Below are 27,526 nucleotides of genomic sequence, written 5' to 3' on the forward strand. Positions count from 1 at the left end.
GGGCTATCCAAGAAGCGTAAGCGGTGTCCCAAAGAGCAATTATGTTTCTCCTTCCACATGGTCCTTGGATCTAAAGACCTTTGAACAATTCCAAAAACATCATTACAGATTACCTTAATCAACACTACTTTTTTTGACAAAGCACTTTATGTTTGATTTGCCTAATGTAGTTTACCTCTTGCTTCAGTATGCCACAGTTCAATTCTAGTTCATGATCAGAGTGCTAGATAGCGCCTGCAAGAATTCAGTTTAGTTGAGAATACAATACACAAAATTAATAGCAGCTGTTTACGTGACGAATTGATAAATTCTGCAGGTAACGATAATGTTTGTGAAATACATCCTGTGGAACCCAAACTACTGAAAGAGGCTGGCTGGATAGTTTCCTCTCAGAGATTCAATCTGCATGTCAGCAAAGAAAAAGCTCTGAGAAGGCTTTCATTAACAAAACTCACCTGTTTTACGCAGTGGACCCTGGAGTTCTTCAAGCTTATCTGACCCCCAGGACTTTGTTATGATCTCAAGAATCATGTAGTGGCCTGCAGCCATGGACCATACAGGATGAGGAGGGTGTCTTGCTTAGCTTCTGTGAGCCAGGGGAAGGCAGCGTGCCACACACTGTCTTTTCTGTGGCCACTTGCTTCCTGCTGTGTGCTGACATCCCCACCTTACTCGTGAGGAAAATGAGGCTCATGGCTATAAGCAGCTTTCGCTGCACCGCGCTGGGGTGAGGAACAGAATCTGGGATTGAGCCCAGCCTTCCCAGCTTCCAGCCAACCTTGTATGCAAATACAGGAATTACTATCCTAGAGAAAGTGCCTCATGGATGATCCTTTCTGTTCTTCTACTGCGTTATATTATTCACTCAGTTGTTATAATTCCTTTAGCTCAAAATATAAAATGAAAAGTGATTGACGTTTTGGGCTGGATGAGTAAATTAAAAAAAAAAGGAAAGAAGGGAGCTTTCATGGTAGGCAGAGTATGTAATGCCCAAATCCTACAAGTAACAAAAGAACAGCAGCTTGAGACTTAGGGCAATAAGTGTGCAGCCTCTGTGTGTGAAAACGGGCTGTGGGATGTGCTGTTAGCTCTAGCAGTGGTTTTGGAGTTACGAAGTGGTTCCAAGCTCATTAATTAGCCAAGCCTTAAAGCTGACCTGTTCCCTGTGAACAACGCGACCTCCTCATGCCGCACTGATCTGCACAGTACACTGTTCTGCACTGTACTGCAGTCATGCAGTTGATGACTCACTGAGTTAAAATAGGTGTTAGGAATATGGTTCTCTCTGGGAGATACTGTGGCATTCCCCTGCTTTAACAAAAATAACTGCCCAATATTCAGGGACCTAGGAAGGGAATTTACCTGCGTGAGCTTATTAATCCCTCACAGCCACCCAACAGTTGCTTCATCATGGAGCAGAGTATAAATCCCTGGGGCCTCAGGAGTTGGCTGAGGTCATATAGTGAGGACCCAGGTCTGTGCAGTCTTCATGGGGCATGCTGTGTGCAGTGGGTACTTACAGGTTAACTGGTAAATATAATTCTCACGAGCTGGGTGAACTAGGGGCAAACTTCCAGCCCTTCTCCATGACCACCTCAGGGAGCAGGGGAGCTAGCTGTCCTCAGTGGTCTCCACAGCCCACCCAAAGTCTGTCCCTCGCTCAGGGATGTGGCAGCCCCCAGCACACACCCTCTGCTCCCCCATCCTTCCCGCCCCTGGTGTTTTCTAGCCTACCTTGCCCTGTGTGTCCCTCTGGAATCACATCATGGGCAGATGCGGCTGCTGCTGGCCGTGGGCCCCGTTCTCTTCCCTGGGGTGGCGGCCTCTAACCTGGCAAGTGTTCTTGTGTCTCTCCAGTGCGAGGATGATGGGCAGACGTTCTTCAGCCTAGATGACGGGAACACCAAATTCTCTGACCTGATCCAGCTGGTTGACTTTTACCAGCTGAACAAAGGAGTCCTGCCTTGCAAACTCAAGCACCACTGCATCCGAGTGGCCTTATGACCGCAGATGTCCTCTCGGCTGAAGACTGGAGGAAGTGAACACTGGACTGAAGAAGCGGTCTGTGCATTGGTTAAGAACACACATTGATTCTGCACCTGGGGACCCAAAGCGAGATGGGTTCGTTCAGTGCCAGCCAACCAAGATTGACTAGTTTGTTGGACTTAAACGACGATTTGCTGCTGTGAACCCAGCAGGGTCGCCTCCCTCTGCGTCGGCCAAATTGGGGAGGGCTTGGAAGATCCAGCGGAAATTTGAAAATAAACTGGAATGATCATTTTGGCTTGGGCCGCTTAGGAGCAAGAACCGGAGAGAAATGATTGGAAATGAACTCTTGCCCTGGAATAATCTTGACAATTAAAACTGATATGTTTACTTTTTTTGTATTGATCACTTTTTTGCACTCCTTCTTTGTTTTCAATATTGTATTCAGCCTATGGTAGGAGGGGGATGTGGCGTTTCAACTCATATAATACAGAAAGAGTTTCGAACGGGCAGACTTCAAACTGAGTATGGGTCCCCAAATGTTCCCAGAGGGTCCTCCGCACCCTCTGCCAACTACCACGATGTGGATTCAGCTCCCAAATGACAAACCCAGCCCTTCCCAGTATACTTGAAAAGCTTTTCTGTTAAAATAAAAGGTGTCACTGTGGTAGGCATTTGGCATGTTTTGTGGACTCAGTCAAGCAACCACAGTCTGTTAATCATTTCTCTATGCTCAGATGTCAGATCCTCTTGTTATTAGCGTGTCTTGTTCTGCACAGTGCAGGAGACTTTATTCCTTTGGAAAATTCACTGTTCCACAAACAGCAGGCTGAATGGCCTCGCCTCTAGACTGACGTGGGCCAGCCTCCTTGAGACACACCTGGCACCCGTCATCGGCCAGCGGTGGATGCTGCATAATCCACCTGGGTACTTTCAGCCTTGCGTTTCCACGGCCTTCAGCCTGTTCTAGAACGATCACTGCCTTACCCCTGCTGCTGCAGTGGTGTGAGTCGTTTCACGGCTGATGTCCCTCGGGGGATTAAAGGATCTAAAGAGAGAATGGCACCTGGTTGGCTTCGTGCTGTGTCTCGTGGGTTTCCATGGTGATAAAGACAAGGAAACGCTGCAGAGGTCACAGGCACAGGGTGATATTTAAAGATCTTTGCTTGCAGCCCTCCGTCCTGCTGAGAACCCCCATAAGCCAGTGAACGCAGAGCCCCTAGAGGCTCCTCTGCTGGCTTAGGGTGCAGAGTACCTCACGGTGGTTGTGGACATGGAAGAGTTTTGTCAACACAACACTTCCTCCCTGCTCCGGGAGATGAGTCAGACGGTGGCTTGAGTTGTCACTTGGTCCCCTCCGCCCCTCGGGTGGCCCCCTTTGCCATGTCCCCTTAGCTTAGTGATCAGGTGTGAGAGTGGCCATTTCCTTACCTTTGATCCCTGCAAAGCAGAAAGGACTCCCTTGACAAGGAACAGACTACCGTGGTGAGCAGAACGATTTCCTTTTTCAAGACAATACCCGCCTGGCTTCTCTGAATCTGTGCTAGCCACGATATTGCCCCAACTCCGCTCCCACTGAAGTGCTCCCTAAGGAACAGCATTTCTCTGCTCGTCAGTCAACCCCCATAGCCTAGAGCAGTGTCACGAGCTTCAGTAAGGCCAATCAGCTGGAAGTCAGTGTACCATATAGTAACACTGTATTTCAGTTTACAGACCACACTCTAGCTGTTTTCCATAAAAGGTATACAAATAAAGAATTTTTTAGCAAAACATGTTTTTAACCATCAATGCTCAATTGCATTTTCTTCCTTTCGCAGCCAGTCAGTCTTTCGAACTATTGACAGTGAGATAATTCTCGTGTTCACACCTGGCGGCAGGCTTCACTATAGGGACGGACATTGCAGTTACACCGCGATTCCTTTCTCTTCACTGGCTCGAGGTAAACACTTTCCAAGGAAAAACAACTCTAGGATTTCTTTTTTCTGTGTACGTAGACCAGTCCCATCAGTGTATAATCTCTCTCTTTCACGCCTCTCTCCAATAGACAGCTTGTATTTGCAGTATTTCATATTTATAAATGCGCGTTTATTTAAAAGGAGAACAAAAGCTTGACTCTGATTCACAGTTTTGTATGTAGCTGGTTTGACGTAGTCTTTTGTATTTTCCCTGCCGAAGTGAATTGTTGGAGAATGTAAACCGCCTCCGTGCGGCAGCAGACTTCCTAAGGCCCCAGCTCGCTAGCCTCGTGCTGGGCAGCTGGGAATTCCACCTGAGAACAAGTCCCGCAAACCGGGGACGGAAGGACATTTGACTTTTATTTTTGTATTTAATTGACATGAATGTAAAGGGGACAGCTCAGGGTTGTTTTGGAGCCTGTTGACTTTGTATCTCTGCCTGTGATTTTCTTTTCTAAATGAAACTCCATGTAGCAACCGGGATGAAGTTGAGAAGGAAAACGCCAAATGCTTTGGTTATTAGAGTTTAATAGGTAAGCTCTGTTACACTAGGTGTTAGAGTTCCAGAATGTTCTTTTGTTTGCTAAACCTTGAAGAAACATGTGCCTCAGCCTAGATGTTTTGTCTTCTCTTTTCTGCACTTAATACCTGACAGTATGACCGATCTCTGCGCCTTTCCGGGGGCGGGCCAGCTGGCGGTAGATTTGTGATGTCACAGTGCAAACTGCAGCGACTGTAAATCGGCCTGGCGTGTATAAACGTTTTCAGGGAATGCAGAAGGTATTAATGAAGAGACAAAACCTTTATTCCATGTGCTTTGCTTCATTCTGTACATAGCTCTTTGGCTCGTGAACCTAATTGTAAACTTTCAGGTATTTTTGTACAAATAAGGGACTGATGTTCTGTTTCTTGTAATTAGAAATAAACATTAATACAGTGTTCTTCATTTTCTATTGCTGGTGATGTCTGTTTCTATATTTTAAAACACTGGCCAATCACGAGGTCAGGAGTTCAAGACCAGCCTGACCAACATGGCGAAACCCCATCTCTACTAAATATAAAAATTAGCCGGGCGTGGTGGTGTGTACCTATAATCCCAGCTACTCAGGAGGCTGAGATAGGATAATCACTTGAACTCGGGAGGCGGAGGTTGCAGTGAGCCAAGATTGCACCATTGCAGTCCAGCCTGGGCAACAGAGCAAGACTCCTATCAAAAAAAAACAAAAAACAAACGAAAAAAAACACTGGCCTGTCATCCATTGAAAACCTTTTGAAATGACTTAGAATATTAAAAACACACTTCTTACCACTAGCTAGAGACTACCACAAGGACTCCATAGCTGTTTGGGACGTGTCACACACAAGCTTGCCCAGCCCTGGTGAGACACCAGACTCTTGGCTGCTTAGTGCTCCAAGGTGGTGGCAAGACATTCTCAGCTGACCTCTCCTCCCCTATAAAAATCACATACCTCAGAAGGTTTCAGAAACCGTCAGATACCCACACAGGCTTAAGAAAGACCTTAAGAAACTCACATTCACCCTTGAGCCCAATTGGTGTGTTTTCCACTGCAGCGCAACAATTAAAATGTCAAGAGCCTAGGTTTTCTAAGCAGGCAAACAACTGACAGAGTAAGAATAGATGCCCATGATTGTTGCTTCTCCGGCCCTCGCCTAGGAGGATCTTGGCTGACCTACTGACGTGACATTTGGGCCAGACTTGCCATCTCTCGCCTCCTCCCTGTCACACCCTGGTCAGCTGAAGGGCGTGTGCATGTTGTCGCCAGCTAGCCTGGTCTACCAGCAGGAGGGCCCCCGTGCTGTGTGGACTCTCCTGTCATTTGTTTTCAGAATCTGAATTCTCAGTTTCTGGAAGCCCACCCTCAGCTTCAACAGACAAGGAGAGCCCAGGGCAGGTGGGGACCCACCGGGCCAACCGCAGGTGTTGATCGTAACACCAAAGAAGCTTGTAGGCACAGCCACACAGAGCCAGCCGATGGCCTCCCAAGAGCACACCCGTGGTACAACACGAGAATGCATCTCACTGCCTCCAGCACATTCTTCGTCGGTTTTCACAGCATATTTTGAGTGATTAGTAAAATTATAAAAAGGGATTTTGTTTAATGATAAAAGCCTTAGCTTCTTAAGTGTAAAAAGGTAAAATATTCAACATCTTCCAATTGTAGAATGGTAAAGGCAGCATTGCCCCTTTACATTTTGGAAGTTATACAACCTTAAGGGCAGGAAACAAAGATGAAAAATCTGTCTTTGACAAAATTGGGCTTCATCTGCCAGCCCCAGTGACCATCCACAAGATGGGCTGCTTGGGAGGCCTGCAAAGATCAAGCAAGGGCCACGTGACAGGGTGTCCATGGCTGCTGGCCTCAGCACAGCTAGCAAAGGGCATTTCGGGATAAGTAGTGCCCCTCGGGGAACTCGGGGTCCTCTGGAAACAAGGAGAAAGACACTGGGGTTGGTGGCAATTGGTGTCATTTTTTGTTTTTTAGGACATGGTGGGTGCTTCTGAGCTGTAGCTACAGCAAAGTCTCATTTGATTTCTGGAAATGTTTTGTGAATTGCAGCTAAATACATTTTTCGTTCTTTTTGATTTTTCTTTTTAGTTTGTTTCTTATTGAGGTAAAATATACATACATAATTTACCATCTTTACATTTTAAGTGTACAGTCCTTACAAATGTTTCCGCTTCCTCCCCTGCCCCACTCCACTTCCCAGCCTCTGGTAGCGTCTACTCTCTATCTTCTTGAGATCCACTTTTTTAGCTCCCACAGAGGAGTGAGAACATGCAAAGTTTGTCTTTCTGTGCTTGGTGTATTTCACTTCAAATGGTGTCTCCATTTCCGTCCATGTTGCTACATCTTTGCAAAAAAGATGGCAATTGTGTATTTGCTCCCTTTTGTCAACCTCTCCTAGCGTCTGCGTTTTCTCCGGCCCTGCAGCTCTCTTGGCGTTTGAATTTGAGTTGCTGTCTTGGTCCTGTCCTCCTCTGTATCCGTGATGGTGTTTCAGTAGGGTCTGTTCTCCATGCTGTTTCCATTCGCCCTTCCCTGCTAGGCTGGCTTCACTTTTCTCTGACGTTTCTCTTCAGAGCTCTGCCAGCTTTCTTTATCTAGTGCCTGAGCTCTTATAGCTCTGCTTTGACCTTTGGTGATGTGATTAAGAAAGACCTCAAGAAACTCACATGCTTTCTTGTTTTTTGTTTTGTTCTTTTAAGTTCACGACATTGTGTTTGGTTGCAATTTTTATCTACTCACGGCTATGTTTTTCTACAGAATGTTCTTTGCTACCATTTTTTTTTCTATTATTTTCTTTTGTCTTGGGGTATCTACACAGAAGATCAGTGCTGGTTCTTTAAAGAAGATGAGCTCTTCTTGGACTAGCCAATAGACAGGAAGTTTGGGTAGGGAAGTCCACAAGGGCTATGTTGGATGCTACCAGGACAAAAAAAAAGTAAACAAACCCTTATGTCCAAAGCCTGAGTATGAGAGTTTCAAGAACTTTACAACATAAGCCATTAAGACTGCCAACCAACTCACTCCTCTCACTTCCTGTGGTCATACCACCTTCACGTCCAGCCCTTCCACCACTTCCAGGTGAAACTCCGGAAATAACAGCTGGTAAATTTATAATAGAACCACATTTTCTCATTGGTCGTCACTGTATACTCACATGTAGGCACACAGATCCACTCTGCTATAACTGTATACTCACACCTGGGCACACGGATCCACTCTGCCATAGCTGTATACTCACACCTGGGTACACAGGTCCACTCTGCTGTAGCTATATACTGACACGTGGGTACACAGGTCCACTCTGCTGTAGCTGTATACTCACACGTGGACACAGATTCACTCTACTGTAGCTATATACTCACAGGTAGATATAGATCCACTCTGCTGTAGCTGTATACTCACAGTGGACACAGATCCACTCTGCTATAACTGTATACTCACACCTGGGTAAACAGATCCATTCTGCTGTAGCTGTATACTCACACGGGACACGGATCCACTCTCCTGTAGCTGTGTGTTCACATGTGGGCACAGATCCACTCTGCTGTAGCTGTATACTCACAGGTAGACATAGATCCACTCTGCTGTAGCTGTATACTCACAGTGGACACAGATCCACTCTGCTGTAGCTGTATACTCACAGGTAGACATAGATCCACTCTGCTGTAGCTGTATACTCACAGTGGACACAGATCCACTCTGCTATAACTATATACTCACACGTGGACATAGATCCACTCTGCTGTAGCTGTATACTCACACGTGGACACGGATCCACTCTCCTGTAGCTGTATACTCACACATGGACACGGATCCACTCTCCTGTAGCTGTATACTCACATAGGACACGGATCCACTCTCCTGTAGCTGTGTATTCACACGTGGGCATGGATCCACTCTGCTGCAGCTGTATACTCACACGTAGACATAGATCCACTCTGCTGTAGCTGTATACTCACACCTGGGTATACAGATCCACTCTCCTGTAGCTGTATACTCACATAGGACACAGATCCACTCTCCTGTAGCTGTATACTCACACGTGGACACACAGATCCACTCTGCTGTAGCTGTATACTCACACGTGGACACGGATCCACTCTGCTGTAGCTGTATACTCACACGTGGTCACAGATCCACTCTGCTGTAGCTGTATACTCACGCCTGGTTACACAGATCCACTCTGCTGTAGCTGTATACTCACATGTGAACACAGATCCAGTCTGCTGTAGCTGTATACTCACACGTGGACACGGATCCACTCTGCTGTAGCTGTATACTCACGCCTGGTTACACAGATCCACTCTGCTGTAGCTGTATACTCACACGTGAACACAGATCCAGTCTGCTGTAGCTGTATACTCACACGTGGACACGGATCCACTCTGCTGTAGCTGTATACTCACGCCTGGTTACACAGATCCACTCTGCTGTAGCTGTATACTCACACGTGAACACAGATCCAGTCTGCTGTAGCTGTATACTCACACGTGGACACGGATCCACTCTGCTGTAGCTGTATACTCACGCCTGGTTACACAGATCCACTCTGCTGTAGCTGTATACTCACACGTGAACACAGATCCAGTCTGCTGTAGCTGTATACTTATGGATGTGCACGCAGATCCTGTGAGAGCTGTGGCAGAGATCTCTTGGGAGCACAGAAGTGAACCTGAGTCCCATGGGAGATTGGTCTGGAAGGTGTGTGTGAATGAATGTGAGGGTCATGTGACCTCAGGCAGGAAGAGATTATGCAGCCTACATAGGTGTGTTCTGTCCAACATAATACTAGTCACACGAGACTATTTAAACTTTAATTTTAATTATAAAGTAAAATGAGAAGTGTAGTCCTTGGTTGCACCAGCCCACATTTCTAGTTCTCAGTAGCCACACGTGGCTGGTGGCTACTGTGTTGGAGAGTGCTGATCTAGAACAGGTCCATCATCGGGGGAAGTTCTGTCAGAGAATTCTGGCTTAGGTGAGCAGCCATGAGAGCCTAAATTAGAGAAGTGGTAATGGATGGTTGGAATGAGGAGGGGGTTATGTGAGAATCGGTCTTTGTGTCTGGAGGATGCTCTGAATTGGTGGAGCCCAACTCCAGATTCCAGGCTGAGGGTCCCTCCACTTGAGTGGCACCTCTGTCTCATCCACAGATAAGACAAACTCACCTCACAACCAGTGAGCAACTACCCACTTCTGCTTGCTTTCCAATTGTAACTGAATGCCCACGGCTTCGTGTCATAAATGTGTACTGTATACAAAACTCAAATGTGTCTGCGTAGCCTCCACCTCCACAACCTCCCTAGGAAAATGATGCATCCCAACTGGGTATCACCCTACTCAATAAGCAAATGTCCTGCAGTGAGCCAGAGGTAGAAGGTGTCTATTTCCAAAGTTAGTCACCATTACTGTGAGCATACTGTCATTTGAGCATCTCCCTGGAAAGCGGAGTACAGTTCTATTGTTTAAGTATAAAGTGTGAAATGTAAGCAACAAGTTCATCTGGTGCTTGTCTGAAGACACAGCCACCTTTTTCTTAGTTCTTGCAGGACTAATAATTGTCCGTGCAGGACTTCTCAAGAGACAGACCGTTTTGTCCTAGGTGATGACGCTTAAAACAGGGATCATTCTTCATATTCAGTGCTGGTTTTATAGCTGAGCCTGCTGTAAGATGTGTACCGTATACAAAACTCAAATGTGTCTCAGGCTGTACCAAACCTGCTTTTCTGGCTCTTTCTCTCAAAAATGAGTGCCTTCAATACGATCAGTGCAGACACATTCCTGGCCTCAGGCCCAGAGGTTCTGATTCAGTAGGTTGAGCAAGGGACAGAATGGTGCCTTTGTAGCAGGCCTCCCCTGTGATTCCATGCCTCCCCCACTGGGAAAGGGAATTCTAGCAGATGCCAAGGAGTCAGGCATGTGGCTTCCTCTGCCACACGATAGCAGCGTGACTTGGGGAATCCTCAACACAGCTGGAACAGGATGCCACTGGGTCACAGCAACAGACTCAGATCTGCCCGCTTATCAGTCACCTAGAGGACTGTGCAAACCCACAGATCTCTGGGCCTTCCTAAGTACTGCGGAGTAAAAACCTTTGACTTGGCAATTAAAGTGCTTGCTCACATAGCACCACAGGTGAATGAGATCATCTCCAGCTTCCTATGAGCTCTAGTAACTTATGATTTATGAATTTCCTTTATCGTCATCCCTCCACAAACCATCAGAAACTTTTAGCTTCTAAATGTAGTGGTGTTGGTAGTGTGGACGGAAAGGCTGACGATTAAATTCTAAAGTGCCCAAAGCTGCCCTCAGGGGATGTGCCAGTGAACTCAGAGTGGGCACCGCTGGAAAAGGCCTGTGGAGGACTCAGGCCCCAGGCAGGACACGGGCAGCTTGCAGCTCAGCACTACCCACTGGCAGGTTCCGTTTGTCCCCAGGGTGCTGTAGACGATGCCCAGGGCTGGAGGCAGTGCAGCCCCTGTCGTCTCAGTCTTACTCCCTGCTTGAGGCCCACCAGCTACCTGCTGCTCACCAAAGGGAAAGGAAGCGAGTCGATGTGGCGTGTCCAGGTTTACACAGCTGTTTCATACCAAAGCCAGGCCAGCACCTGGTCTCCCACGGGCCTGGCTGGGTTTCTCCCAGTACCCTCCATCCTCTCTCCTTGCAGCTAGGTCTGTGCTGAATGATCCTTTGCAGAACTTAATAACATGACTTAATAATTCAAAGTCACGTTAAACCTATGGCCAAGTAACAGCAAAGGGACTGTGTGTCGCCACCTCTCCCTCTTGCCAACCTAGACACCCCTGGCAGGACATCCTCCAGCTCTGCCTCCTGACTCCACTCACCCCTCTGCTCATTTGCAAAATGAGGCTGCTAATACCAACTCTGTCCATCTCCCAGGCCAGGAGCAAGCAAGAGAATAGGTGTGAAGTCCAGCTGTAATGTGTCACAGCCTGGTTACAGGAAGGTTGATTCAAATTAATTTTAAAAGTAATGAGTGGATCACTTTGTCTTTGATCAGTAATCCAAGTGACTGAAGGAAGCGCTGGGACAGTGAGTCTCCAGACTGGGGACTCCGGTGTCATGGTGCACCAGGCTGTCCCCCTGAAAAGCTGAGTCCTTGTCACTCACTGGCTAGAAGGCCTATAAGAAATGGAAGCAGGAAATTCACAGAAGAGAAACTACACATGGCTATGGAACATTTCAATGTAATTGTTTAAATTACATGGAAAATATAGGCATAGCTAGTTGTCCACTAGTTGCCTTGTCTAGCTTTTTGTCGTCATTGATTAATCCTCACTTTCAGATTTCACAAATCTTGACCCACTTTATTTTTACAGAACGAGATCATCTCTTGATAGAGGCCTTTGCAGTATGATCACAACACGCAGTAAGAAATGCATTCTAGATTATGACCCAGTACACATATACACGTACATAATTGAAAGGCTCAGAAAGCGATATTTTCATCATTAGGTGCAATGTCTCCTGTTTTCTATTTTATTCTATTCTATTGTATTTTTTTTTAATGCTGGTCATGAGACCTGCAAAACTGATTCCATGACCCACCAATAGTCTGAGGCCAATGATTTGAGATCTTTGAGAGAAAAACAAAGTTGGAGGACTGACACTGCCCGACTTAAAGACTTACTACAGCCAGATGCAGTGGTTCATGCCTGTAATCCCAGCACTTCGGGAGGCTGAGGCAGGTGGATCACTTGAGGTAAGGAGTTCAAGACTAGCCTGGCCAACATGGTGAAACCCCATCTCTACTAAAAATACAAAAATTAGCCAGGCATGGTGGTACATGCCTGTAATCTCAGCAAGTCGGGAGGCTGAGGCACAAGAATTGCTTGAACCAGGGAGGTGGAGGTTGCAGTGCACTGAGATAGCATCACTACACTACAGCCTGGGCAACAGAGCAAGACTCTGTCTCAAATAAATAAGTAAATTAATAAGTAAATGAATAAAAGATTTACTACAAAGCTACAGTAGTTAAGAAAGTACTATTGGCAAAAGAGTAGACAAATAGATGAATGGAACAGAATAGAGAGCTCAGAAATAGACCCACACAAATATAGTAAAATGGTCTTTGACAAAGGAGTAAAGGCAATACAATGAAGAAAGGATAGGCTCTTCAACATGGTTGTGGAATAAATGGACATCCACGTGCAAAAAAAAGAAGTGAATCTAGATCTAGACCTTTACTCAAAATGGATCATAGACTTAAAGGTAACATGCAAAACTATGAAACTCCTAGAGGATGACACAAGAAAAAATCTAGGTGACCTTTGGTTTGATGATGACCTTTTAGATAAATCACCAGTTTCCTCCATTAAATGCAACCTATGGAGGAAAACGGCTGATAAATTGGACTTCATTAAAATAAAAAACTTCTGCTCTGGAACAAAAGAAAACAGATTTGATATACTCACCAGCTCCTAAACAAATTGGCTTTTCCAGGAAAACTCAGTTCCCCTGACACTCCTGTCTGTGGGCTTGGCCAGAGTGTGGGCATCTCAGTAGAGCTCCTCTTTCTTCACCTGTGGCCTCAGCAAAGCCCCCAACACCCACCTTGCTCTGGCACACAGTCATCTCAGCAGGAAGCCCTGTCTGTTCTGCTCCCAGTGCACTCAGGTGCTCCGTGAATGTCTTTCACAGTCACGTCTACACCTGCTGTCTCCCTCCTGCAACACGCATGCTGCGACTGACCGCAGGCCACTCTGGCATCATGAGAGGTGGCCATTGCTGCTCCTGGGGAAGAGCAGAGTCACCCTCTTCCAGGAGCAGCCTTGGCTGCAACCCTTGCTGCCTTCCCCTGCCCTGGGGCATTACAAGGTCGCACAAGGTCAGTCGTTCTCAACCAGGAACAATTTTGCCACCAGGAAACATGCAATGTCTGGAGACATTCTTGGTTGTCACAACTAGGGACTACTGGCACCTAATGAGTAAAAGCCGGATGCTGCTAAACATTCTATAATGCACAGGACAGCTCCCATCACAGAGACTTATCCAGCCTTAATGTAATAGTGCTGGGATGGTTAATGTTATGTGTTGACTGAAGTGGGCTAAGGGATGCCCAGAGGGCCAGTAAAGCAGGATTTCTGGGTGTGTCCATGAAGGTGTTTCTGGAAGAGATTGGCATTGGAATCTCCAGAGTCCGCACCAGTGTGGGCTGGTAACATCCAGTTTGTTGAGGGCCAGAATGGAATGAAAAGGTGGATGAAGGGCAAATTCTTTCTCTTCTTGAGCTGGGACACCCGTCTTCTCCTGCTCTTGGGTCTTCAAACTCAGACTGAATTACACCACCAGCTTTTCTAGTTCTCCGGCTCATACACGGAAGACTGTGGGACTTCCCAGCCTCCATAATCACATGAGCCAGTTTCCACAGTAAGTCTCTTCTTATATTCCTATATCCATATCCTATTGTTTCCAGTTTTCTGGAGAACCCTGACTGATAAAGTACCGTGGTTGGGAAACCCTACCCTAGATTTCTTTCTTTGGTCCTCGAAGCCTCACCTCAATCCCCATAAATCCCACACCTGCAAGAAGAAAGAAAATGTGAAAAGAGTCCCTTCTGGGAATGGATGCTGATTCCTATGTAGATTCCTCTATTGAGAGATAACTGTTGGTCAGTAGTTGGACACTACTAGTTCTCTTTTTTGAGGATTTCAAAACTGTGGTCTCTCTTCTCTATGGATAATTTTTTTCCAGTCCTATTGCTTCAAATATCATGTAAACACTTGCAACCCATAACTTGATTTCCTGTCTGGGCCTCTTTTCTGAGGTATACTGAACATCTCAAATCACATGATATGTAGATATCTGAAACTTGATTCCCAAACTGAATCCTTGGTGTCCTTCATCTCCCCACAGCCAGTACTGGTCCACCCTAGTCTTCTTCCTCTCAGTCCATGACCATCACCCCTTGCCCACTGGCTTCATCACTGGCTCGTCTCTCCACCTCCTTGACTCCTCCCCTTCCCCAGCAACCTCCTAACATGCACGCACACACACACACATATAGGGAATATTACCACGCTTCTTCATCTCAAGTCCCTTTCTTCCCCCAGCCCATCTCCCAGAATGAATTCACTTGAATTCACTCCTGGTTTGCAGGAAAGTACAGAAATCCAAGGAATGTGGTGGGACTTGGTGGTCCAACTTAAAGGTCTAACCCTTTCACCTTTATCTCCCTCTGATCCATTTTCTACCCCAGAACCAGAGTGCTCTTAAACCATAAGTAAGCTAAGGTTACCATTTTCTAGAAACACTTCAATGCCTTCCGTTACAGTTGGGGGGATTCAAATTATGTAACGTGGCTTGCAAGACTCCCCCTGCCCCACTTTGAATGGTCCTTAGGGGTTGGCCTTCTGTCAGGGCCTGGGAGATGCTGAGCATGATCCTCAGTGCCTTTGCAGAGGCTGTTCCTTGTTCGGAGCCCTTCCCTCACTCTTCCCCTTACCAAGGACCATCACTTCTTCGGGTCTCAGCTCCTGTGAGACTCCAGGCTGGAGCATTTGGATGTGTGTCACTGGAGGGCTGACTTACCATTCTTTCTCTTTTCCCTCTTTCCTCCAATGGCTCCTGTGGAGGTTTGGAGACTCCTCAGTGTCACTCTTCTTCTCTCTCCGGTTCCAGTCTAACAATATGAACCCTAGGTGCCCCGCCCTAGCCTGTTCCAGTTCCTCAGGATAGAGCAAGGAGAGCTCTTCCCTGCATCTAGCCTGTGACAAATGCCTCTGGTGACAGCCCTCTCCGCCTTGTTTCCAGTCCTTTAATGAGCTGCCCACAGTCAGCCTCACTTTCACTCTGCTCTTCACACCCACTGAGCCCCACGCTTGGAGCCGCTGGGGGTCTGCCAGAAAGGCCAGGTCCTAAGATCCCTGCAGGCTGTGCCTGCTCAACTTCTCAATGTGGCTTTCTCAGCCCTGCTTTGTGCTCTCATAAAATTCTATCGACTTTGGGCCTTTTTAGAAATTTGTCCAAATTCCACTCAGAGCATTGTTTCATGCATCTCAACTATGATTTTGATGGGTTTGGGTAAGGAAGGTGAGTTCCTGGGTTCTGCTGATATCTGAACCTGGAAATCTTACCCATATTGCTGAGTGCCGCACCGGGAAGTGCAGGCTTACTTTGGTGCTGCCTTCAGGGGCAAGAGACTGTGTGCAATGCAGGCATCACCTGGTGCAGGGCTGGAACATATCAGATGACTTACTGGGCTCCAAAGTTGAAATCAGGGTTGCTTAGTAAAAGGTGGGATGTATGTAGAATCGCATAAGAAAGATCCAAGTTTCCAGGATTTGGAATGAAACAGTCTCTTCAGAATGTGCTCTCAGGATTCCCAGAGGAGAGCTATTTCTCAAGATTTCCTTGACCTTTGTCACCAGCAGGAATTAATGTTTAACTGGAACATGAGGCTGGAAATACAAGAAGAGGGAAACATGTGGCTTAGAGTTTCCAGAAGAGTGACTGCCTCAGCGCCGAGCGCCTCAGCGGCTTCTCTACGTGCTCTTCAGTCCCCGAAGTTGGAGAATCCCATCAAGGACAGTAGCCCTGTAAGGAATTCGAATTTCCAGTGTGTAAGTCCCTGGTTTTATACCTACTCAGATTGTAGTGGGAAAACAGCAACATGTACCTTGACTCTCTGGCCCCACGTTACTGAACATTTGCTTAAAGATGAACTCGCTTGAGGGATCTTGTGCGGTGCTTTCTCTTCTGCTGCAGGCTGGCAGGGGCGTTTGTTCTGTGGGGGCTGTGCACTTGGTGGCTCTCCATGCACACAGTCACTCCAGTGACACATGTTTACTAGGGACTGGGAATGATTTCATGACTGTGGCTCAGTAGCAAACGCAGGCCAGCTGTGTTTCTATTTTTAACATGTACCGCCAAGGGTGGTGTTGATATTTTATTCCACCGAGCCTCTGTTTCTTCTGTAAATGAGGATTTTCTTAGTATCGACCTTGTGAGGATTAAATCCCATAATTTTATGGAGGTGATTAGTAAACGTGAACTCTGCCCTTACCTTTATAACATCCGAGGCTCCGTGAGGGCTCTCTCATTTCGGTGTATGGTGTAGTCTACTTAGAGGTCAATTTGGTGTCTACCTATGCAGGGTGATTTGAGGAGAATTAGAAGATCTTTCCCACCATTTTCCCACCAAAAATGCTGAGTACAATTCCCATCTGAAAACATATGCGGATAGGAATTTCTATTGGGAGAATTGTTTGGTTATCAACTTCAATGAGTCGAAGTTCTCCTGGTTTTAACTCTGTTGTTGGAAGTATGTCAGAATCAAAGCTTAATCGATGGAAATCGTTGCTGTCCATCATGCGTGAGTTAAAACCGTTACTTCTGAGTGGTCAGTTTGCACTGGGCTCTGTCTAGAAGAAGGTTCACCTTCTTCACCTCCAGTCACATCCCCATTTCACAAGTGAGCAAACAGCCAGAGGAGGGGAGGAGGATGGCATAAGATCTTGCAGCTGGCAGAGACAAAATGCGAATGTAGCCCGTTTGCACTTGGTGCTCTTGGGCAGCCAAGCAATCCAGTGTGTGGGTCCAGGGTGACAAGTGCCGCTCCCGTGGCTGGGGTAAGTCCCTCCAGCATTCAGTCTTGCTCTCTGTGCTTATCTGGATGCGGTGCAGGATGAAGATGACCCTATAGAACTCTACCCTGGAAGTCCTCACAAAGTGGATACGTGACATTTTTCAAACCAGGGACATGTTGGTGCTGCTTAACATTTAAATCATAATTTTCACACTCTTAAAAATTACTAATTAAGTTTGAAGAGACACAGCCATCTGCCTACAGTGCCACCCCTGAGCTTCACGCCACCCTGGTCTCCAAGACAAGGGAGAGGCTCAGGAATACTGAATGCAGGTACGACTGTGGAAGAAGAACCAAGTTTTCACATTTTAACAAGGTCAATTGAGGCCGGGCGCGGTGGCTCACGCCTGTATTCCCAGCACTTTGGGAGGCTGAGGCGGGCAGATCACAAGGTCAGGAGATCGAGACCATCCTGGCTAACCCAGTGAAACCCCATCTCTACTAAAAAAAATACAAAAAAGTTAGCCAGGTGTGGTGGCAGGCGCCTGCAGTCCTAGCTACTCCTCAGGCTGAGGCAGGAGAATGGCGTGAACCCAGGAGGCGGAGCTTGCAGTGAACCGAGATCATGCCACTGCACTCCAGCCTGGGCAACAGAGCGAGATTCCGTCTCAAAAAAACAAAAAAACCAAAAACCCAAGGTCAATTGAGTAATCAACTGAATAAATAAATTAATTATTATGTAGAATGAGGGCTGGATGTTATGACTCACACCTGTATTGCCAGCATTTTGGCAAGGTCAATTGAGTAATCAACTTGATAAATAAATTAATGATTATATAAAATGAGGGCTGGGTGCTGTGACTCACACCTGTAATGCCAGCATTTGGGGAGGCTAAGGTGGGTAGATCACTTGTGCTCAGGAGTTTGAGACCAGCCTGGGCAACATGGTGAGACCTCATCTCCACTAAAAATATAAAAACTAGCCAGGTGTGGTGGTGTGCACCTGTAGTCCCAGCTACTTAGGAGGCTGAGGCAGGAGAATCGCTTGAGCATGGGAGGCGGAGGTTGCAGTGAGCCGAGATCGAGTTATTGCACTTAAGCCTGGGTGACAGAGTGAGACCCTGTCTCAAGAAATAATAATAATAATAAAATAAAATTATGAAAGTTTTACTCTGCCAAGAATCTATTACAGTTTTCTTTTTCCCAGGAACACTGGTCTGACTTTATTATTATTATTATTATTTTTTTTTATTATACTTTAAGTTCTAGGGTACATGTGCACAACGTGCAGGTTTGTTACATATGTATACATGTGCCATGTTGGTGTGCTGCACCCATCAACTCGTCAGCACCCATCAACTCGTCATTTACATCAGTTGTAACTCCCAATGCCATCCCTCCTCTCTCCCCCCTCCCCATAATAGGCCCCAGTGTATTACAGTTTTAAAGATACATAGAGCCTTAAATATATAAAGAAAATCTTGGTTCAACTATGGAGAGAAATCAACAAATCCACCATCTCTACCAATTATAGTAAACTGGATGATAGATTTAGCAAACAAAACATTAGTAAACATTTAGAAAATTTCAAAAGCAAAAGTAATAATCTTGCTTTATTGGACATATATGGAATCAAATACCTAAAAGTTAGAAAATATACTATCTTAAGTGTCTTAAATGGCATTATGCAAATGTCAACATCTATTAGAGAATTGCTCTCACACCAACATGTTCTCTGACCGCAATTCAATCCAATTAATTAAATTAGAGTTCAATTAAAAAATAAGCAAATATTGCTATGTATGTCTGGACATTTTTTTTTTTTTTGAGATGGAGTCTTGCTCTGCCACCCAGGCTGGAGTGCAATGGCACAATCTCGGCTCACTGTAGCTTATGCCTCTCAAGTTCAAGCAATTCTCCTGCCTCAGCCTCCTGAGTAGCTGGGATTACAAGCGCCTGCCACTACAACTGGCTGATTTTTGTATTTTTAGTAGAGGTGGGGTTTCACCACGTCGACCAGGGTGGTCTCGAACTCCTGACCTCAGGTGGTGCACCCATCTTGGCCTCCCAAAGTGCTGGGATTACAGGCACGAGCCACCGTGCCCGGCAGTCTGGACATTTTTTAAATAGCTACTGAATAACTCGTGTATCAAAGAAAAACAAAATAAAGATTAAATACTACTTATACACAAATGATAATAAAATATCAGCCCCCTCCTCATACCTTTGTCCCCCTGGTGTGTGGCCCAAGCTGTGTGCAGGGTGAAGGGCACACACCCAGGGAGCAGTGCAGTCCCAGCCCCGCCCTGCGGGAGCCCTGTGCTCAGTCACCCACTGCAGCCCCCAGTCTCCTGGCCAGTCCTCCCCAGGGCTCTTCCTCATGTGTGCATAGCCACGGGCAAGAAAGGAGGGTCTCAGGACAGAGGAGTTTCAGCTCAAGAAGTGCCTGGCTGTCCCGCTTGACACTGTCCCCTCCCACAGAGCTCCAATGCTCATAGCTGGGGCCTGCCTCTCCTCTGTGGTCATGGCTGAACTCACAGTGTTTGGGGGAATGAGCCACTCTGCTGCTGGCTTCTGGCTCCCCCTGGATGGTGATGCTTGGGCAGCTCCCATCTTGCCCTCTGCGCAGATGGGGCCTAATCTCCTTATTGCCTCCACTGTCCACGTGGCTGCTGCCTGTGGGTCCCTGCACGGCTGCTGGAGGGAGCTGCTTACATACAGGCTGAGACCAGGATCCCCTCACTTGTACCACCTGCCGGCTCCCTGCCCTGCAGCCCCTGCACTCACGGCATGTTCTGCCGCCTTGAAGGCTGCTGCCTCTGTCCCAGCTCCGTGGGGTCTCTGCTCTACAGGAGTAGCTTCTTCCTTGAAAAGATGCTGCATAAAATTAGAGGATAGATGGCTCTGCTTGGGGAATTTCTAGCTCTGGACTGTGCCACAAGCCCTGGATGTGGTATGTGTATGTGTGTGCATGCATGCACTTAGGTATATGTGTGCGTGTGTGCATGTGTGCAAGCATGTGTATGTGGTATGCATGTATGTATGTATATGCTATTGTACATGTATAGTGTGTATAAACATGCATGCATGTGTGCTTGTGTATGTGTGTGCATGCATGAGTGTGCATGGTGTGTGTGCATGTGTGTGTGGTCAGGGCAGAGGCACCTGCAGGTTGCTCGTCATCTGAGTGGACCCTGTTCTCCACTCTTCCTCCTCTGCAAAACCCAGGCTCCTTTCCTAGCTTCATATGACTCCACGTGCACCTTCAGGAGAAACGGAGTCCTGCTCCTTCTATCACACCCATCAAGCAGGGGTTGGGGGAGGGGGTGAGGGTGGGGAAGATGATCCTCCCTGTTGCTACCCAATGGGACGGAGCCCAAACCATGTTTTCAATGCTGATAGGCTTAAGGGTAACAGCACAGGAGTTTGAGATGCACACAGCTCAACACCTAATCTGCATCTCACTTCACTTTCTCATCTGGCGAAGTGGGCTTGGGACCCTGAGACTCCCAAGTATCACAGGGTCCTAATAGTCCCTCACAGAAGGCGCAGGCCCAGAGTGAGCACTCCCCAAATGCCACGTCATCCCTTCCTCACCCCTGGAGTGGAGCCTGGGGGTTCTCAGACTTGTTGGGAGAGTCCCAGGAGCACTGGCCCCAAATCTGCATCCCACACAGTGCCTGGGAACCCAGGGCCCATTTTTTCCTTGGCGTCTCCCCAGCCCCCACAGGCCGTGCTGTTCCTCGCCATCCTGCTAGGATGACTCTCTCCTCCTGGGGGCAGAGTGGGGGCAGGAGGTGGTGGGAGGGTGGAGGGATGCTGCTCAGTAAATAATGCAGAGCCGGCAGCTCTGATTGGCTTCAGAGAGGCAGACACTGTGTCTACATAAATGGCAATCACATCTTCTGTGCCTCTTAACTGTCACTGTGGAGAAGAGAGAGAGAGGACAGAGAGCAAGTCACTCCGGGCTGCCTGTGAGTACCGCTCTTTGTCCTCATGGCTCGCGGACCAGACTCACGCGTCCAGCTCCCTGGATGGCCGTGACCCTGGGGTTTGGGGTGGGAGGTTTGCCGGTTGATTCTAGCTGTGCTGAGTTCCCCTCCTGCAGGAGAAAGGAGGTTCTGCCGACAGGGACAGCTGAGCATCCAGTGTGTTCAGGTGGCACAGGGTTTACAGGAACTTTTCAAGAAAATAGGCACTAACCTAGGTCGGCTTGCTTTTTTGTACCATCTGCAAGCAACAGGTCAGGCACATAATCCAAAACTTTGGATTGCTTTTTAGGCCACATTCCTAGAGCCACGACAGCAACATAACTGAGTGGAAATTATTTTCCAGACTGGCTCGCGTGCATGTAGTGACCACGGAGGCCACACGATGGGTGGGAAAGAAGGAGGCTGTGCAGCCTCAGAGGCTGGGGTTTGCATTCAGGTGCACACCTCCCCGGCCACCTTTCCTCCCTCAGAGGTGAAGGAGAGCAGCTAATTAACAGCGTCCTCCCAGCAGATCATGGTAAAAACCAGGTCTGATTTTATAAAGGGGCGGGCACACAATAGGTGTTCAATAAATGAGAGCCCTATTATGAATAAGGGAGGAAAGTGTGAGGGCGATGAAGATGCTGCTGCGTGGTCTGCTGCACCCTCCATAGCCTGTTTTCTTCAGTTTCCAAGGGAAATTCAGGCAGGTGACATGGGTTCTCCCCACAAGCTTGTTTCTCTCTTGAAGACTCCAAGGGCAGAGGCTCCTTGCGAAAATTTCTCATTCAGATAAGCAGGGTTTCCCCTCCAAGAGGTGACAATCGCTGCACAAAAGCTGGTCCTCTGTGGGTTTGTCAAGTGTGCCAGAGACAAACACTCCTTTTGCTCGGGGCACGGGAGTCCTGGCTGGCAGCCTGCGGTGACCCCAGACTAGAACACAGGCATCGTAGATGGCTGACCACACAGCAAGTTCAGGGGTGTCTGAATGGTTCTGAAGGAAACAAAATCATACCATTCTCAGCAGTTTCTTTTCTTCCTGTCTTCTGGGCACACACTGGGTGGGCCTCTGCACACAGCCAGTGTGAATATAATAATTAAAATAAATCCCCCTTAACTCCCCTGCCACAAATTCAAAGAGATAGCCTGGGGGTTCTAATTACCTTTGTTTTCTGCTCTTCAAGATATTGATTATTCTGAAGGTTTTACTTTCAGAAACTCAACTTGAGTCAGCTGTCAAGTTTAGGGAACAGCTCTAGGAAAACCACACTACATGGATATTTTATAAGAAGTGTTCTGCAGCCGGGCGCAGTGGCTTATGCCTGTAATCCCAACACTTTGGGAGGCTGTGGTGAGTGGATCACCTGAGGTCGGGAGTTCAAGACCAGCCTGGCCAACATGGTGAAACCCCGTCTCTACTAAAAATACAAAAAATAGACAGGCGTAGTGGTGAGCACCTATAGTCCCAGTTACTCAGGGGGCTGAGGCAGGAGAATTGCTGGAACCCGGGAGGTGGAGATTGCAGTGAGCTGAGATCACACCATTGCACTGCAGCCTGGGCAACAGAGCGAGACTCCGTCTCCAAAAAAAAAAAAAAAAAAAAAAAAAAGGTGTTCTGATGTTTTCTGTTTGTCTGGTGCTTGTTGGCATTTCTGGAGGAAGACATTCAGGGAGCCCAGAGGCACCTCGTGGACATATGCGGCAGCGATGGACACAGGACCTCATAGAAAAGGTTAGAATCCCACTGTGCTGAGAGATGGCGGAGGGTCCTGGTCTTGTGGTTTGAACAGAGGCAAGTGTGGAAGCCACTTCTGAGCTGTGCAGGCTGAGAGGAGCTCCGTGCCTGCTGCATGCTTCCCTCAGCCTCTCCACATTGCTGTCGAGGGGATCATACTGCTACTTTGCAGAGCTGATGTGAAGTTTAGGAGAATATAGGTAAAGGGCTTATACTGCTGCCCTGTATATGGCAACTCTTCAGCATTTCTTCTGTTTTGGAGGAGGTAGGGGGGAGGCACTTCTCTTGGGGCATGGAGGGCCGCAGAATTTGTTGAGCCTCTGCTTGTTTCCAGCCCAGGTGGGTGGAGGCAGACATGTGTCTGCGTGCTCAACACTCCCACCCGAAGCCACATCCCCCTGTTCTCCCAGGTGCAGTGAACCAGGCAGGAGCCCTGGACCACACTCTCGGTTGCAGACACCACCTTCCCCATCCCAGTGGGAGCCCTGTTTAGAGTCCTGTGGTCTCATCTCTGGCCGTGGTGAGGACACGGGCAGCTGACAGTGCAGGTGTAAGTGGATTCCAGGGCAAAGGTGCGTTAGGAAAATGCTGACTTCAGAACACTGGCACCCACTCCTGCACTTACTGGCTGTGTGGCTGTGGTCAAGTTAAACAGCAATAACTACTGGCCTGGCAGGGTTGTGAGCGTGTTCAGTGAGATGATGTATACCATGAGCTTATCAGGAGCTTGAGCACTGCTGATTTGTTTGGTTTCTTGGATAATAGGATGTGGCAACCAAGGTTCAACAGATTCTCAGGATTTTTTCTTGGTGGGGGGCACCTCAAGTGCAGGCTTCTTAGCAACACCAGGCCCCAGGACGGCAACTGTTCAATATGAGGAATAGGGAAGCATTCAGTGTGAATCTAGAAGTCAATATTTACCGCCAAACTGGCTCATAAGGACTCCCCAAAGAGTGTGCCAAAGCATACTAAATAGATTCACAGTGCAGGTGTCCTGTGTTTGTAATAGACGGTAAACCAGGACATGTCATGGGCACTGGATATTATGACTATGGTGAAAAGAAGCAACCAGCTAGAACATAATTTGAATTGTCTCAAGCCAATAGCAAAGGCAAATGGTTATGATCTCTTGTGAACTAGTAATGTGACTGCAAGAGAAAGGGGGAAAGAATTGAGAAAAAAATAAGGGAAAAAATTTGTAAGGGGGGGTGATTTCTAAAGTTTCTTCTGACATAACTCTTCAATAAAATGAAAACAAAGGAGAAGTTAAAATTACCTAGCAGTTAGCATATAAACTTTTAAAATTAGCAACCATGAATGAAAATAATAAAATGTGAATGTTTTAAGGTTTAAAGTTAAAATGCGAATGAAGGAGAAAAGCTTGCAGAGATGGAGCGTGTACACTCGATGCCTGATGGTGGGTGACATTTCCATATCATTCCAGTTTTTCAAAAAGAAGTTGACAACATGCAAAAAGAACTGTACAACTCACATGTGTCAATTCTACTGGGGAATTAATATCTTTGAGAGACAGACCTAATGGGTGCGACCTGTATGGTGACGGTGGAGTGTCATCTACTCATGACGGTGCTGCCCATAAGAGCGAACAGCTGACAGGCAAAGTGGGAATGGACGGTGTCATAGGAACACGGTGAAATCCCCACTCAGCAGCCCTTAATAAGAGCAAACAGGAGTGTTATGTTAAGGAAATTCTGCATATTGTAATTAGGCATACAGGAAAAATGTCAAGTGAAAAAAGGATCCCCAGTCATACACACATCCTCACTGCAACGATTTGAATTGTCTACAGTCAGGACTCAAATGGAATGATATCAATCAGTTTAATGTCCTTCACATTCTTTTTCGTCTTTTGAGATTGCTCAAGTTACGAATGTTTCCAGCCAGCGTTAACTTAGGTCACAGCATGGTTACAGAGATATGAGTGGAAGTAGTATCTTTCCATGGGAGGAAAACTGAAAACCAGGACAAACTTCTCTATGGTTCCTTTCCATGGGTCATTGTTGGCCAAGGATCTACGTTGACAGAGCTTTGTTTATTAAACAGGGAATGAATAAGAAACAGCTGCACAAAGCTCCTTCCTCCTTCATGTCAGCAGAGCAGCAAGGCTTTCCCTTGAATTTTGATCTTTGTTGTAGAAATTTTCTCCCTTTTCTCTTATGCTACCTCAGGAGAAGAGGCTTCTGCCTGTCTCCTGTAGCATCAGTAATAATAATTGCTAGACACAGGTTTACAGTCCAAAGTGCTCTCTGCCTGCATGAGCTTGCAGCTCCATTTTACATGTGAAGAAACAGACTCAGAGAGGCCAAAACGTCAGCCAGCAGCTGCATGCCTCTTGCCGCAGAGCTATGGACTCAAGCTGTTCTCTCTGAATGCAAACCCACTATTCTTTCTACTCTCCATGAGGAGGAGGAGGAGGAGGAGGAAGACTGTCCTGTGGAATTGTAGTGCTGAAAGCATAGCTCTGCTTGATTGTGGCAGGGCCATTTTCCAACGCAGACCAAGCTGGCCAAGGAGGCAGCTGGGCGGAGTAGGACTTAGAACCCAGTGCAAAGTCCCTTACAGGAGTTCCTCTCTGGACAGACACTCCCTTGAGATGATGGATTTGATTCCTCCTGAATTTGCACAGGCGTGGAGAGTGAAATGCTATGCTTTGAGCATCTATCTTGTAATTATCTTGTACTCTCTTCACGGTTCTGTGTGGCGCCTAGGATGATGGCCATGGTACAGATTGCAAGTGGAGCTGCAATGGAGTGGACATGTGTGTTTCTCCCAACATTCCTATGTTGAAATCCTCACCTGCAATGTATTAGGCAATGGGAACTTTGAGAGGCGATTAGGTCATGAAGTCAGTGCCCTCATGAATGGAATGAGTACCCTTACAAAAGAGACCCTAGAGAAACCCATCACCCCTTCCACCATGTGAGGACATAGAGAGAAGGCTGTGTCTATGAGAAACAAGCCTCACCAGATACCAAATCTGCCAGGGCCTTAATCTTGGACTTCCAGCCTCAGAACTCTAAGAAATCATTGTCTGTTGTTTATAAGCTGCCCACTCTATAGTACTTTTTATAGCAGCCCAAACGGACTAAGACGGGGTCTTGGCCACCGTCTCACCTCCAGCCGAGAGCTGCCCAAGCCCTTTCTCTTTCTGGTTACCGTTTGTAATGAACATGATCTATAAGCAACCAAGGCACCGTGGAAGCTGCGGTGCCCCTATGGTCCTCAGTGGGCCTTCGGGAAATCATTCCTTGCAGCCCTGGGAGAAACTGGTTTTACACGTTTCTAATCCTGAAGTTACTTAAGCCATGCTCTTTTCATCAACTGATACGCATCTGGCTGCAGCTGTTAGGGATGCTCTGTACCTGTGTTTGAGTCCAGGACATTCTCTTGGGTGCCTTCAGGAGCCAGACTGCCCGAGTTCAACTGTGGCTGATCTGACTACAGCAGGTGTGGAGTCTTAGTTCAGTTGTGCAGCCTCTCTGTGCCTCAGTCTTCTCATCTGTTAAAGGGAATAATAGTATTACTGACAAGGTTTTTATGAAGATTAAAAATGACAACCAGGCAAATAACTTAATGTAGTTCTTGGTGCATGTAAGTTCATATCAATGTTAACTATTTTTTAGACCAATGAGAGAGTACTTATTTAAATAAGAACACCCAGATTTACATAAAAGTAGTGGCACCAGTGTAAGACAGTGGCAAGGGTGTGTGCGTATGTGTGTGTGTGTGGTGCCCTAGCTTAATTGTGTCAATTGTCAGTAGGGACACTTTGGCCTACAGGATGAAGGAAACAGGGGTTCTGCCTTTGTTTTGCTGCAACCAGCTTCACACCTGAGACAGCCCTTCCCTTCCCTGGGTCCCAGGTCCCTGCCTTGTGAAATGAGCATGATAATAGCTCTCACCAATAAAGCATTAAAGGAGCTAAGATGTCAGCCTATCCTGGGGCTCTTTTCCAACGATCTCTTGTCTCCTCTACTGACTCCAAATCACACAGACCATGCTTCTCAGGAACCCAGGACACCTGGATTATGGTAGGATTCTGCCAGTGGGAGGTTTAGTGGGAGGCTGGAAGGCAGAGGTACTACCATCCCCGTGATGCTGGCTCAGCCTCCTCCTCCATGCCTGCTCTCCCAGTAAGCCTGACCCGGTAGCAGCTTTGCACGGATGGCCTGGATCCTGGTTCCAGGAGCACAGTCTCTCTCGTCTCTCTGATGGAGAGATGGGAGTGCATCATGGTGGCCAGAGAGGTTAGCTGAGCTTCCTCAGTTACCTAAGGTCACCCAGCTAATAAGCCTTGGAGATAAGACACAAGCCGAGGTATCTGGATCCAGAGTCCACCCCTCTCCCCGGCAGCGCCATGCTGCCTCCCAGAATACTTTCTGTTTATGTTGCTTTTTACCCATGTGAGGGAGTCTGTGATGTTTCTCTCTCTGTAGCTTATAAAGCTTATGTGTTAAGGGCCTCGGTGACACAGAATCTTCATGACTTTCTGAAGAATGCTGCAGGAACCTGAGGTCAAGCATGTAGAATAATTGGCTTTGAGGACCACAGTCTCTGAGAAGAGCAGTTGTATGGAAAGTAGGCCTGATCGCTAACTCTGGCTCTAGTCCCTGACTATTATCTCATCAAAGAATCTGACAAATCTGTCAGCACTACCTAAGTCTCATAAGCTGAAAAGAACCAGCAGTTGCAAAACAGTGGATTTCCAGTTTGTAAACAGATGAGTTTGAGAGCCATGGAAGAGAAATACAGGTGAAGATAATGTGTCCTAGAGGGGGAGG

At 47.2% G+C, this 27,526-nt stretch overlaps 2 protein-coding genes and 1 long non-coding RNA gene across 55 annotated transcripts in view; 2 read left to right on the plus strand and 1 right to left on the minus strand.

Moving 5' to 3' along the window:
- Nucleotides 1-4,887, plus strand: part of GRB10 (growth factor receptor bound protein 10) — a 203,955-nt gene extending 199,068 nt beyond the window's left edge. For all 50 annotated transcript variants that reach the window (XM_074034979.1, XM_045389134.3, XM_074034977.1 and 47 more), the window contains one exon: nt 1,858-4,887. In XM_074034979.1, the coding sequence (XP_073891080.1) occupies nt 1,858-2,004 (147 nt within the window). In that variant the 3' untranslated portion in view covers nt 2,005-4,887. The remainder of the gene's footprint in view (nt 1-1,857) is intronic.
- Nucleotides 4,888-13,962: 9,075 nt separating this feature from the next.
- LOC123572374 (uncharacterized) lies at nt 13,963-16,288 on the minus strand. The gene is made up of 3 exons (XR_006696910.3): nt 16,110-16,288; nt 15,023-15,891; nt 13,963-14,013 (listed from the first exon to the last, which is right to left on the minus strand). It is a non-coding gene; the product is annotated as an uncharacterized lncRNA (long non-coding RNA).
- The window catches only part of DDC (dopa decarboxylase), a 106,920-nt gene continuing 95,321 nt past the window's right edge, over nt 15,928-27,526 (plus strand). Inside the window, exon 1 of one of the 4 annotated variants that reach the window (XM_045389133.3) lies at nt 15,928-16,053. The gene's annotated coding sequence lies outside the window, so the exon portion shown is untranslated. Of the gene's footprint in view, nt 16,054-20,934; nt 20,993-22,634; nt 22,722-27,526 lie in introns of those variants that run through there. The other 3 variants (XM_005549583.5, XM_065541961.2, XM_065541962.2) reach the window with 3 other exon arrangements.

The sequence above is a fragment of the Macaca fascicularis genome, chromosome 3 (genome assembly GCF_037993035.2).
Source record: "Macaca fascicularis isolate 582-1 chromosome 3, T2T-MFA8v1.1".
NCBI lineage: Eukaryota > Metazoa > Chordata > Mammalia > Primates > Cercopithecidae > Macaca > Macaca fascicularis.